General features: G+C 36.4%; 1 protein-coding gene across 1 annotated transcript in view; it reads right to left on the bottom strand.

Annotated features, from left to right (window-relative positions):
- CADM2 (cell adhesion molecule 2) overlaps window positions 1-12,659 on the bottom strand; it is a 391,593-nt gene extending 378,934 nt beyond the window's left edge. The window contains exon 1 of the mRNA XM_052638191.1: window positions 12,593-12,659. Within this exon, the coding sequence (XP_052494151.1) occupies window positions 12,593-12,659 (67 nt within the window). The remainder of the gene's footprint in view (window positions 1-12,592) is intronic.
- Window positions 12,660-13,784: the final 1,125 nt, after the last annotated feature.

Below are 13,784 nucleotides of genomic sequence, written 5' to 3'. Positions count from 1 at the left end.
TGTAGGATAGATTATAATGGCGATATATGAATTCACTGTGATTTGAAGGTAGGAGTGTTGAGAATTCAATCAAGAAATATTAGAACTATTCCAGGCAAGTTTTGAGGAATGAGTGTTTTGAAAAAAAGGATCCATGGAAATGCTTCTATTCCCATAATAAAATTAGGACAATAATTTATTCTTAAAATTAGGATAATTTGATAATCAATTGGTTATGGGTAACATTAAAATGAAGGAGTCAAGATATTTCCAGGCTTTTAAATTAATGAATTAAATATTTGTTCATTGGAAGAAAAATAAAATCATGAGGGTTCTGATGTACCAAAAAAAAATGAGTTTCAGCTTTTAATATTCAGTTAGAAATTGTCAACAGGGTGACAGGAATATAAGTAGGAGCTTAGTAGTAAGAGCAAGTCTTGAAAAGTGATAACTGAAATCAACACAGAAAACTACAGAGAAAGAAAACAGTTGTCTTAATGAGTTGTCTTTTGATTACAAGCAAGAGTAACCTATTAAAATATCTTAATGAAAAGAGAGATGTGTCAGAGACCTAAAGGGTAAGAATAAAATAGAACCTTCTATTAGAACAAGGGACTTCAACACCATGAGGGCACTTTCTTATCCTCTTTTTACATTCCTGCATCATTCTTCTTTTATTTCTCAGAATTAACTCATCTTCTTGTTTGGTCTACATAAACATTTCATGGCTATAAAGTATGACAAAATTTCTTTCCCGTCTCTCTTCCTTACTCTTGCTCCTTTTGGCTTTCCCTCTCCCCTTTATTTCTTCTCCGTTGTAAGTTTCTAGAGGAAGAATCTGAATCATTTGTCTTTCTTTTAACAGTCAACAATAGTGAGAGAGGTTAGCTGTGGGTGCATAATCATGCAAAAAATGGTTGCTTTTTAAATGTAGAAAGTAAATATCACCTTCCAAAAAAGGATGTGGAGACTTGCAACACTGCAAGAAGTGATTTCTTCAGGGATCAAAGATAAAACCTGAATGAAACCTATATTCCAGAACAAGATAGAAAAGAAGAAGGAAAAAGAAAAAAAGAAGAAAGAAAAGAAGCAAAGAGGAGTTGAAAAGAAGCAAAGAGGAGTTAAAAAGAAAATTAAGTCTGTAACAGAGACACTGAAACCAAAGGAAATGAAAAATAAAAACAAACATTATATTCAGCAGAAAAACAATGATTACTCTGGGGACTGAGGAACCACCATTGGATTTGACCACTAAAGAATACTTAGTGAATTTCAGAATGACATTTTCTGAAAAATAAAGAATGAGTTGACACATGTTTTGATGAAATTCTAATAGTATACTATTTGAATACTATACTATTGCCTTCAGACACTGGTATAATGTTTAATGCCCTCCCCCAAAAAATAAGGAGATGGGGAAAGTTAGGGAAATTTTGTATGCCATGACTAGTAACAGCTAACTCACTCCTAGTGAATTCTTTTAATCTAAGCACTCACAAATTGTTGGTTAAAGGGTTTAATAATTCTATTGGGAAGTTAATGTAAAATTTACCAGTCTATGTTTTCTCAAATATGATCCATTGTCCTTAAAAAATAATAGAGTACATGTCTCTGTCCAATATTGCAGGAGTTCCCCACATTTGGATGATTCCATAGGAGTGAATGAATGAAATGTAAACCTCTACAAAACTTCCTCAGATTCCCTAGAATGTATTCTGTGTAGACCAGGAGAAATTTAGTATTTTTAAGTAACCTACTCTTGTATTATCCTGGGTTTTTATTCCTATTATCCACTTTTTTTTTTTTTTTTTTCTGTTTGAAGACCATTTGCTTTGACATAGAAATTGGACAGTAAAAGCACTGGGTAGTTCTCTTTGTTATCTATCTAATACACATCTGTTTCAATCATTAGAAATAAAACTTCAATTTTCTTCTCAAGTCATAGTTCATTTAGAGTTATTTCTTGTCTCTGCAACATCTTGTAGATGCAAAAATGCAGACACAAGGTAAACTATGTCTTAGATCCCCTTGCAATTTAGTACAGAAATGAAAAAAAAAAAAAAAGAGAGAGAGAGAGAGAAATTCAGATAAAGTGGATAGGTGTGGGACAAGGCAATGACAATGTAAATGTCCTAATTGGGGCACAGTGGGCTTCCTTAGTGGCTCAGATGGTAAAGAATCTGCCTACAATGCAGGAGACCATGTTTCTATTCCTGTATTTAGAATATCCCCTGGAGAAGGGAATGGCAACCCACTCCAGTATTCTTACTGTAAAATTCCACGGACAGAGAATCCTGGCCAGCTATAGTCCATAGGATCACAAAGAGTTGGACACGATTGAGCAACTAACACTTAAATATGTTTATAATGCAAAATCCTAGTCAGTCTGAGTCCTAATGTGACTTGGCAGACACTTGCAATGCATGGCTGTAATTTTTCAGTGGTGAATTATTTTCCTGTGTATTGTAATTATTGCCCATCGTTTTTAAGAATTATAAAGTGAATACAGATATTATTATGAGAAGCTATAATTCATGATCACTCCATCATCAAATTTAATTTCCTCCACTCACATAAAAACAGGTCTTATTCTTTTAAAAGATGTCCTCACTATATGAAATAAATGATACTCATTCCTGCCTCTATACTTATGCTTTCAAATTCCTGTTTTCCTATGTTTTCCTATATGCTACTTTTTGTGCATGTATTCTACCCTTCCTTCAAGAATCAGTTTAAGCTCCACTTCTCACATAAAGCATTCTCCAAGAACAAGGACTCCAACCTCAATATATACATCTTGCTAACTCCCTTTATACTCAAATTCTATATTCCACAATTAATGTACTATATTTTACATCATTTTTAACTCTTCATTTCTAAAATGTAGATCTTAATCTCTTATTATGTAATATATTTCATAAATGTATATTCATTATCAAGTAATGTCTTGTTTTGTGAATGCATTTCTTTTGTCCATAGAAAATTACTATATCAAGAATTGGCTAATTTCAGTACATTTGTTGAAAAAGTGACTAGGATAAGTGTGGAGGATTAAATAGTGGGTTAAAAAATTGCCATCTCATCTGTTACACTTTTAGTGTTCTATAAGATAAATTAATTCCTAAGAAAATAGTATTTGCATATTAACTAAGCTATCAGGGAAGCCCTAGCCTTATAATTAGGGATCAGTTAACACTCCAAAGATAAATCTATGCACAGTACTAAAACTAGCTGTAAAATTAGTACCTGAGAGAGAGGAAGGGATAATACAGATGTGTGGCCTTGTGGTAGATCTGAACTCGTGAGGGACGGTCCTAAGATGGCAGAGGAATAGGAGGCGGAGACCACTTTCTCCCTGACAAATTCATTGAAAGAACATTTGAACGCTGAGCAAATTCCACAACAAATTGCAAACGCTGGCAGAGAACATCAGGCATCCCAAAAGGCAGCCCATTGTCTTCGAAAGGAGGTAGGACAAAATGTAAAAGATAAAAAGAGAGACAAAAGAGTTAGGGATGGAGACCTGTCCTGGGAAGGGAGTCTTTAAAGAGAAGTTTCCAAGCACCAGGAAACCCTCTCACTGGCAGGTCTGTGGGGAGTTTTGGAATCTTAGAGGGCAACGTAACTGGGAGGGGAAAATATATAAATAAATAAAACCCTCAGATTATGTGCCTAACAGCAACTCCCAGCAGAGAAGTAGCCCAGAGGCTAGCATAGGCCACCGGTAAGCCAGGGCTGAACAGGGAGGAGCGGGCCTCATTGCTTAGGGTAAGGACCGGGCCTGAATGCCCTGGGGGCAGTTTGAGGGAGCTAACATGAGATAGCAACCCAAACTGTGGGACAGCCAGAGAAAGAGCGAGAGAGGAGAGAAGAGAGAGAGAGAGAATTATCCTGCGAAAAGGCCCTAACCTAAGGCACTGCCGGCCGGCTCACAGAACAAAGGACTGAGCAATACCAGAGGAGAGCTAGCTAGCTGTGAATTGCCCCATCCTCCGCCAGAGGCAGGGAAGCAGGCAGGTTGCCAGAGCCAGACAGCGACAAACTCAGCCCCAGAGATGGCATTCCCTACCAAACTGCAGGCAGGCTTCTGGTTGCTAACCAAGACTTCCCAGGATTCTGAATGGTTGACATCTGCCGGGAGGGTCGCAGCCAGACATCAGCTCCCCAGAAGAGACACTGGCCACACTGAAGGAGACACAACTGCTGCCACCTAGGAAACCGAGCGGCTGGGACCAGGGAGGTGATAAGACGCACCCGCCACATCAGGAGAGTGCTCGCCAAGCACCTGGTCACCTGAGCTGCTTGGACCTGGGAAGGGCACAAAACACAGGCCCAACCGAGTCTGCACCTTTCGGGAGTACCTAAGAACCTGAACCTGAAATGCTTAGACCTGGGAAGTGCATGCAACCCAGGGCCCATTTTAGACAGTTCACATGCAGAGCAACCTGAAGCCTGAGCAGTGTAGACTGGGAAAGCACACACTCCATGAGCGGAGGCAAACCCAGTGTTGCTGAGACACTGAAAGCACTCCCCTCACATGCCAGTGATATTTGTTTGCAGTGTTCCTCCCTCCCCACAGCATGACTAAACAAGTGAACCTAAGTAAGTGATCACCTTTGCCCCCTTGTGTCAGGGCAGAAATTAGACACTGAAGAGATCTGCAAACAGAAGAAGCCAAAATAAACAGAGGGAACCACTTTGGAAGTGACAGGTGCAACAGATTAAAACATGGTAGTTAGCACTGACTACACTGGAAGGGGCCTGTAGATCTTGAAAAGTATAAGCTGGAAGAAGGAACTATCTGAAACTGAATTGACCCCACACTGCCCACAACAGCTCCAGAGTAATTCCTAGATATATTTTTACTATTATCATTTAAATTTTTTTAATTTTTATGTCCTCTATTACTCCTTTAATTTTCATTTTTATAACCTACTATTACCTTGCAAAAAAAAAGGACCTTATTTTTAAAGCAAACTTCATATATATATTTTATAATTTTTGTGATTTTTAAAAAAATATATTGTATTTTTGAGTCTAATCTCTACTCTAGATTTTTAATCTTTACTTTTTGGTATTTGTTATAAATTTTATACCTTTAAGAATCCAATCTTCAGTACCCATTTTTATTTAGGAGTGTGATTACTGGCTTGATTAGTATCTCCACCTTTTGACTCTCCTTTTTCTCCCCCAGGTCACCTCTATCTCTTCCCTCCCTCTGCTCTTCTCTACCCAATTTTGTGAATTTCTGTGTGTGTCTGGGCTGTGGAGAACACTTAGGGAACTGATTACTATCTAGATCTGTCTCTCTCCTTTTGATCCCCCCTTTTCTCCTCCTGGTCACCTCTATCTCCCTCCTCCCTCTTCTCTTCTCCATGTAACTCTGTACCTCTCCAGGTGTCCCTCACTGTGGAGAATCTGTTCACCATTAACCTAGATGTTTTGTCATCAGTGCTGTATGGATGGAGAAGTCTTGAGGCTATTGTAAGTATAAGACTGAAAACCAGAGGCAGGAGGCTTAAGCCCTAAACCTGAGAACACTAGAGAACTCCTGACTCCAGGGAACATTAATCGATAAGAGATCATCCAAAAGCCTCCATACCTACACTGAAACCAAGTACCACCCAAGGGCCAACAAGTTCCAGAGCAAGACCTACCACACAAATTCTCCAGCAATGCAGGAACATAGCCCTTAGCTTCAATATACAGGCTGCACAAAGTCACACCAAACCCATAGATATCTAAAAACTTACTACTGGACACTTCATTGCACTCTACAGAGAAGAAATCCAGCTCCACCCACCAGAACACCAACACAAGCTTCCCTAACCAGGAAACCTTGACAAGCCACTCATCCAACCCCACCCACAGGGAGGAATCTTCACAATAAAGAAGAACCACAAACTGCCAGAATACAGAAAAACCACCCCAAAAATAGCAATCTAAACAAGATGAAAAGGCAGAGAAATACTCATCAGGTAAAGAAACATGATAAATGCTCACCAAACCAAAGAGGAGAAGATAGGGAGTCTACCTGAAAAAGAATTCAGATTAATGATAGTATGCTATGCTGTGCTAAGTCACGTCAGTCGTGTCTGACTCTGTGCGACCCCATGGAAGGTGGCCCACCAGGCTCCCATACCAGGGATTCTCCAGGCAAGCATATTGGAGTGGGTTACCATTTCCTTCTCCAGTGCATGAAACTGAAAAGTGAAAGTGAAGTTGCTCAGTCCTGTCCAACTCTTCACGACCCCATGGACTACAGCCTACCAGGCTCTTCCGTCCATGGGATATCCCAAGCAAGAGTACTGGAGTGGGTTGCCATTGCCTAAGAATGATCTAAAATCTTGGAAAAAAAAAAATGGAGTTACAGATAAATAGCCTGGAGACAAGGATTGAGAAGATGCAAGAAATTTTTAACAAGGATCTAGAAGAAATAAAAAAGTTAATCGATAATAAACAATGAAATAAATGATATCAAAAGCACTCTGGAGGGAACCAACAGTAGAATAACGTTGGCATAAAATAGGATAAGTGAGATAGACGATAGAATGATAGAAATAAATGAAGCAGAAAGGAAAAAAGGAAAAAGAATTAAAAGAAATGAGGACAACTTCAGGGACCTCGGGGACAATGTTAAACACCCCAACATTCGAATCATAGGAGTCCAAGAAGAAGAAGACAAAAAGAAAGGCCATGAGAAAATACTTGAGGAGATAATAATTGAAAACTTCCCCAAAATGGGGAAGGAAACAGTCACCCAAGTCCAAGAAACAGAGAGAGTCCCAAACAGGATAAACCCAAGGCGAAACACCTTAAGACACATATTAATCAAATTAACAAAGATCAAACACAAAGAACAAATATTAAAAGCAGCAAGGGAAAAACAACAAATAACACACAAGGGGATTCCTATAAGGATAACAGCTGATCTTTCAATAGAAACTCTTCAGGCCAGAGGGATTGGCAAGACATACTTAAAGTGATGAAAGAGAAAAACCTACCACCCAGATTACTGTACCCAGCAACGATCTCATTCAGATATGAAAGAGAATTCAAAATTTTTACAGACAAGCAAAATCTGAGAGAAATCAGCACCACCAAACAGCTCTTCAACTAAAGCCCAAAGGATCATCTCTAGACAGGAAACACAGAAAGGGTGTATAAACTCGAACCCAAAACAACAAAGTAAGTGGCAACAGGATCATACTTATCAATAATTACCTTAAATTTAAATGGTTTGAATGCTCCAACCAAAAGACAAAGACTGGCTGAATGGATACAAGAACAAGACCCCTATATATTCTGTCTACAAGAGACCCACTTCAAAACAAGGGACACATACAGACTAAAAGTGAAGGGCTGGAAAAAGATTCTTCACACAAATGGAGACCAAAAGAAAGCAGGAGTAGCAATACTCATATCAGATAAAATAGACTTTAAAATAAAGGCTGTGAAAAGAGACAAAGATGGATGCTACATAATGATCAAAGGATCAATCCAAGAAGATATAACAATTATAAATATATATGCACCCAACATAGCAGCACCACAATATGTTAGGCAAATGTTGACAAGTATGAAAGAGGAAATTAACAATAACACAATAATAGTGGGAGACTTTAATATGCCACTCACACCTATGGACAGATCAACTAAACAGAAAATTAACAAGTAAACACACACTTTAAATGATACAATGGAGCAGTTAGACCTAATTGATAGCTATAGGACATTTCACACCAAAACAATGAATTTCACCTTTTTCTCACATGCACACAGAACCTTCTCCAGGATAGATCACATCCTGGGCCATAAATCTAGCCTTGGTAAATTAAAAAAAAAAAATTGAATTCATTCCAATCATCTTTTCTGACCACAAGACAATAAAATTAGATGTCAATTACAGGGAAAAAAAAAAAAAAACTATTAAAAATTCCAACATATGGAGGCTAAACAACATGCTTCTGAATAACCAGCAAATCACAGAAGAAATAAAAAAGAAATCAAAATATGCATAGAAACGAATGAAAATGAAAACACAACAACCCAAAACCTATGGGACACCATAAAAGCATTGCTAAAGGAAGGTTCATAGCAATACAGGCTTACTTCAGGAAACAAGGAAAAAGTCAAATAAATAGCCTAACTCTACATCTATAGCAATTAGAAAAGGAAGAAATGAAGAACCATAGGGTTAGTAAAAGAAAAGAAATCTTAAAAATTAGAACAGAAATAAATGCAAAAGAAACAAAAGAGACCATAACAAAAATCAACAAAGCTAAAAGCTGGTTCTTTGATAAGATAAATAAAATTGACAAACATTAGTCAGACTCATCAAGAAACAAAGAGGGAAAAATCAAATCAACAAAATTAGAAATGAAAATGGAGAAATCACAATAGACAACACAGAAATACAAAGGATAATAAGAAACTATTATCAGCAACTATATGCCAATAAAGTGGACAATTTGGAAGAAATGGACAAACTCTTAGACAAGTATAACTTTCCAAAACTGAACCAGGAAGAGACAGAAAATCTTAACAGACCCATCACAAGCATGGAAATCGAAACTGTAATCAGAAATCTAGCAAACAAAAGCCCAGGACCAGACAGCTTCACAGCTGAAAACTACCAAAAATTTAGAGAAGAGCTAACACCTATCCTACTCAAACACTTCCAGAAAATTGCAGAGGAAGGTAAACTTCCAAACTCATTCTATAAGGCCACCATCACCCTAATACCAAAACCAGACAAAGATGCCACAAAAACAGAAAACTACAGGCCAATATCACTGATGAACATAGATGCAAAAGTCCTTAACAAAATTCTAGCAAACAGAATCCAAAAACATATTAAAAAGATCATACATCATGACCAAGTGGGCTTTATCCCAGGGATGCAAAGATTCTTTAATATCTGCAAATCAATCAATGTAATACACTACATTAACAAATTGAAAGATAAACCATATGATTATCTCAATAAATGCAGAGAAAGCTGTTGACAAAATTCAGCATCCATTTATGATTATGATTAAAAAAAAATAAAAACAAAAACACACACACACACACCAGAAAGCAGGAATAGAAGTAACATACCTCAACATAATAAAAGCTATATATGACAAACGCACAGCAAACATTATCCTCAATGGTGAAAAACTGAAAGCATTTCCTCTAAAGTTAGGAACAAGACAAGGGTGCCCACTCTCATCACTACTATTCGACATAGTTTTGGAAGTTTTGGCCACAACAATCAGAGCAGAAAAAGAAGTAAAAGGAAACCAAAGTGGAAAAGAAGAACTAAAATTCTCACTGTTTGCAGATGACATGATCCTCTACATAGAAAACCCTAAAGACTCCACCAGAAAATTACTAGACCTAATCAATGAATATAGTAAAGTTGCAGGATATGAAATTAACACACAGAAATCCCTTGCATTCCCATATAATAACAATGAGAAAACAGAAAGAGAAATAAAGGAAATAATTCCATTCACCATTGCAACAAAAAGAATAAAATACTTAGGAATAAATCTACCTAAAGAAACAAAAGACCTATATATAGAAAACTATAAAACACTGATGAAAGAATTCAAAGAGGACACAAATAGACAGAGAAATATACCATATTGAAGGATCAGAAGAATCAATAAAGTGAAAATGAGTATACCCAAAGCGATCTGTAGATTCAATGCAATTCCAATCAAGCTACCAACGGTATTTTTCACAGAACAAGAAAAAATAGTTTCACAATTGTTTGTATGGAAGTACAAAAAAGCGTGAATAGCCAAAGCAATCTTGAGAAAGAAGAATGGAACGGGAGGAACCAACCTGCCTGACTTCAGGCTATACTACAAAGCTACAGTCTACAGTCATCAAGACAGTATGGTACTGGCACAAAGACAGAAATATAGATCAATGAAAAAAAAATAGAAAGCCCAGAGATAAATCCACGCACCTATGGACACCTTATCTTTGACAAAGGAGGAAAGAATATACAATGGAGAAAAGACAATCTCTGTAACAAGCAGTGCTGGGAAAACTGGTCAGCCACTTGTAAAAGAATGAAACAAGAACACTTTCTAACACCACACACAAAAATAAACTCAAAATGGATTAAGGATCTAAATATAAGACCAGAAACTATAAAACTCCTAGAGGAAAACATAACCAAAACACTCTCCGACATAAATCACAGCAGGCACACCTCCCAGAGTAATGGGAATAAAAACAAAAATAAACGAATGGGACCTAATTAAACTTAAAAGCTTTTGCACAACGAAGGAAACTCTAAGCAAATTGAAAAGACAGCCTTCACAATGGGAGAAGATAATAACAAATTAAGCAACTGACAAAGAATTAATCTCAAAAATATACAAGCAACTCCTGCTGCTCAATTCCAGAAAAATAAACTACCCAATCAAAAAGTGGGCCATCCCTGTGCACCAGCCGGGGTTCATGTTTGGGATCGCATGTACACCCATGGTGGATTCATGTCAATGTATGGCAAAACCAATACAGTATTGTAAAGTAAAATAAAGTAAAAATAAAAATTTTTTAAAAAAAGTGGGCCAAAGAACTAAACAGACAATTCTCCAAAAAAGACATACAGATGGCTAACAAACACATGAAAAAGTGCTCAATATCACTCATTATCAGAAAAATGCAAATCAAAACCACAATGAGGTACCATTTCATAAAGGTCAGAATGGCTGCTATCCAAAAATCTACAAACAATAAATGCTGGAGAGGGTGAGGAGAAAAGGGAACCATCTTATACTGTTGGTGGGAATGCAAACTAGTACAGCCACTATGGAAAACAGTGTGGAGATTCCTTAAAAAACTGGAAATAGAACTGCCATATGACCCAGCAATCCCACTGCTAGGCACATAAACCGAGGAAACCAGAATTGAAAGAGACACTTGTACCCCAATGTTCATCGCAGCACTGTTTATAATAGCCAGGACATGGAAGGAGACCTAGATGTTCATCAGCAGACAAATGGATAAGAAAGCTGTGGTACATATACACAATGGAATATTTCTCATCCATTAAAAAGAACACATTTGAATTAGTTCTAATGATGTGGATGAAACTGGAGCCTATCATACAGAGTGAAGTAAGTCAGAAAGAAAACACGAATACAGTATTCTAACACATATATTTGAAATTTAGAAAGATAGTAATGATACCCCTATATGTGAGACAGCAAAAGAGACACAGATGTATAGAACAGTCTTTTGGACTCTATGGGAGAAGGCGAGAGTGGGATGATCTGAGAGAATACATTGAAACATGTATATTATCATATGGGAAACAGATCGCCAGTCCATGTGCATGAGACAGGGTATTCAGGGTTGGTGCAGTGGGATGACCCAGAGGGATGGGATGCAAGAGAGGTGGGAGGGGGGTTCTGGATGGGGAACATATGTACATTCATGGCTGATTCATGTCAATGTCTGGCAAAAACCACTGCAATATTGTAAAGTAATTAGCCTCCAACTAAAATTAAAAAAAAAAAAAAAAAGTCTGAATACAACAAGCTAAGAAAGAGACAAAACCCTCTGGTCATTCCTCCTGAGAACACAGGAGAAAATATTAGGCAGGGCAATATGGAATGATGAAGAGTCAGAAATCCCTCACAAAGAATAGACAGAAAAAGCTTGCATTGTTTAAATGCTTGTAGCATCAGGAAATTTCTGAGTTGTTTTACATATTTTACTTAATCCTAGCAACAACTTTTTGAATTATTTGTTTTCACAGTCTGTGGATGAGAAAACTTAAAATAACAAATGTATGACTAATAAGGTTAATACAGTGTTGCTAAATAAAAATAAATAAAAGAGGAAAAATATTATATATTAGAAATATAGGAAGGAGAAAACATTTTTTAAATGTATAGATTGTTCTAGAGAACATAAAATTGAAACACACAAGTTATAAACTTATGACATAGTATTTTATATGTACATATATGTGTATATATATATATATATATACACACACATTTGAATTATTTAAAACTCATAAAGACTTTGATACATCAAGCCAAAATTATTTTTCTCTCAGGGAGACATTCTGGTATTAGGCAAGCACATCCTCTCTCATGAAAATGTATTTTCAGGATTCTAGCAAATGAAAACTTTATATAACTAGGAAATAGAAGAAAAGCCATAAATAGAAAATTGGAGTTCATAATATTCAATTTTTAAAGGATAAAATTTTCTTTTCACATAATTCTATAAAGGCACGTTCAATTCTGAGACTTTCCATCAGCTTTACTTTATGCTGCATTTTTCCAATTCACAATTTTATCAAGGAAACTAAAGTCAACAGGCAAAATGTTGGGCATAAAAGCACCTTATTCCACTCGGAATAAAGTGGAAAATAAAACAAGAAAATAAGTACACAATCATGCAAACACAGGCACATGTCAGAAACTAAATAATTAAAATAATATATATTTGTAGAAATTTACAAGTATCTACACACAGAACTGGTATTGTCATGAACAGAATTGGCTCTATTATTTAAGAGGATGCAGAAGACTGAGCAGAAAACAAACATGGTGAATCATGCAGAATGGAAAGTCACTCAGTAGCTCACCTTTAACTTTATTCTTTGAAGCAGCCGCTGGTACCAAGAAAAGATTGCACAAGAAGAGAACAAGCATATTAGTATATTAGATAGTGTCTAACAAGAAAAAGAGATTTGTTATCACTATTACTTAAAGTCTTAAATGATACATTTATGATTACATGATGAACACACTTCAGATGACTAGGACTTATAATGAAGAAAATGACAGTTGGTCATATTTTGTTAATATATGATTAAAGTCTTTGGAAAAGAAAGAGTAAACTAGATAAGAGCCACAGACTGTAAGTAGCAATGCTGCAAGACACAGAATTCTTTCTAAGAACTGTGTATCTTTCTTTCTCTGTCCTTTTTAACTAAACTTTAGTTAATAATTCAATTAAAATACCAGTATAGTTTAGATATATTTCATGTTATTTAACAATTAAAGTGCAACTCATAACATTTGGGTAAAAAGCAAGGGCAGACCATTTGCATTTATTCAATGCTTACTTAGTCGCCAAAAACCTCACTATTTTTGGCTTCCCTAATAGCTCAGTTGGTAAAGATTCATGCCTGCAATGCAGGAGACCTAGGTTTGATCCTTGGGTTAGGAAGACACCCTGGAGAAGGGAAAGGCTATGTACTCCAGTATTCTGGCCATGAGAGTTCCATAGACTCTATAGTCCATGGGTTTGCAAAGAGTCGGACACGACTGAGAGACTTTCACTTTTGCTATTCTTACAAAAAACATAACATATATACTTTGTGTATTTTGTTTCCAAAAACAAGATCATATTATACATAATTCTTTTGCAGTCTGCTTTTTGAACATTTTTTCAGATTAACACACAGAGTTTTAATTCACTAATTTTAATAGTTGCATATTTTCCTATAATGTGTATGAAGTATAGGACTATTTCCCTATTTATAGTAAATCAGGTTGCCTTTAGGTTTTTTGCTTGTTTTTACTGCTAATAACAAAGCTGCAAAACACAAATCTGTGTCATATCCCTTATATACCATACTGGGGTTTTGCTTCCATTGGACAGATTCCCAGGTTGGTTTCATATAAATATTTCTATCCAGTTAACCACTGACAAAGAAGAATACATTAAATATTGCTGATGGAACTGTAGAGGAAGTTGAGATAAAAATATGCAACTATATTATATGCTCTAAAATAAGAGGAAGACAGCAAAAGAAGCAAACAAAAGTACAG

This window comes from Budorcas taxicolor, chromosome 1 (assembly GCF_023091745.1).
Source record: "Budorcas taxicolor isolate Tak-1 chromosome 1, Takin1.1, whole genome shotgun sequence".
Taxonomy (NCBI): Eukaryota; Metazoa; Chordata; class Mammalia; order Artiodactyla; family Bovidae; genus Budorcas; species Budorcas taxicolor.
This window is presented reverse-complemented; position numbering and strand designations above follow the sequence as displayed.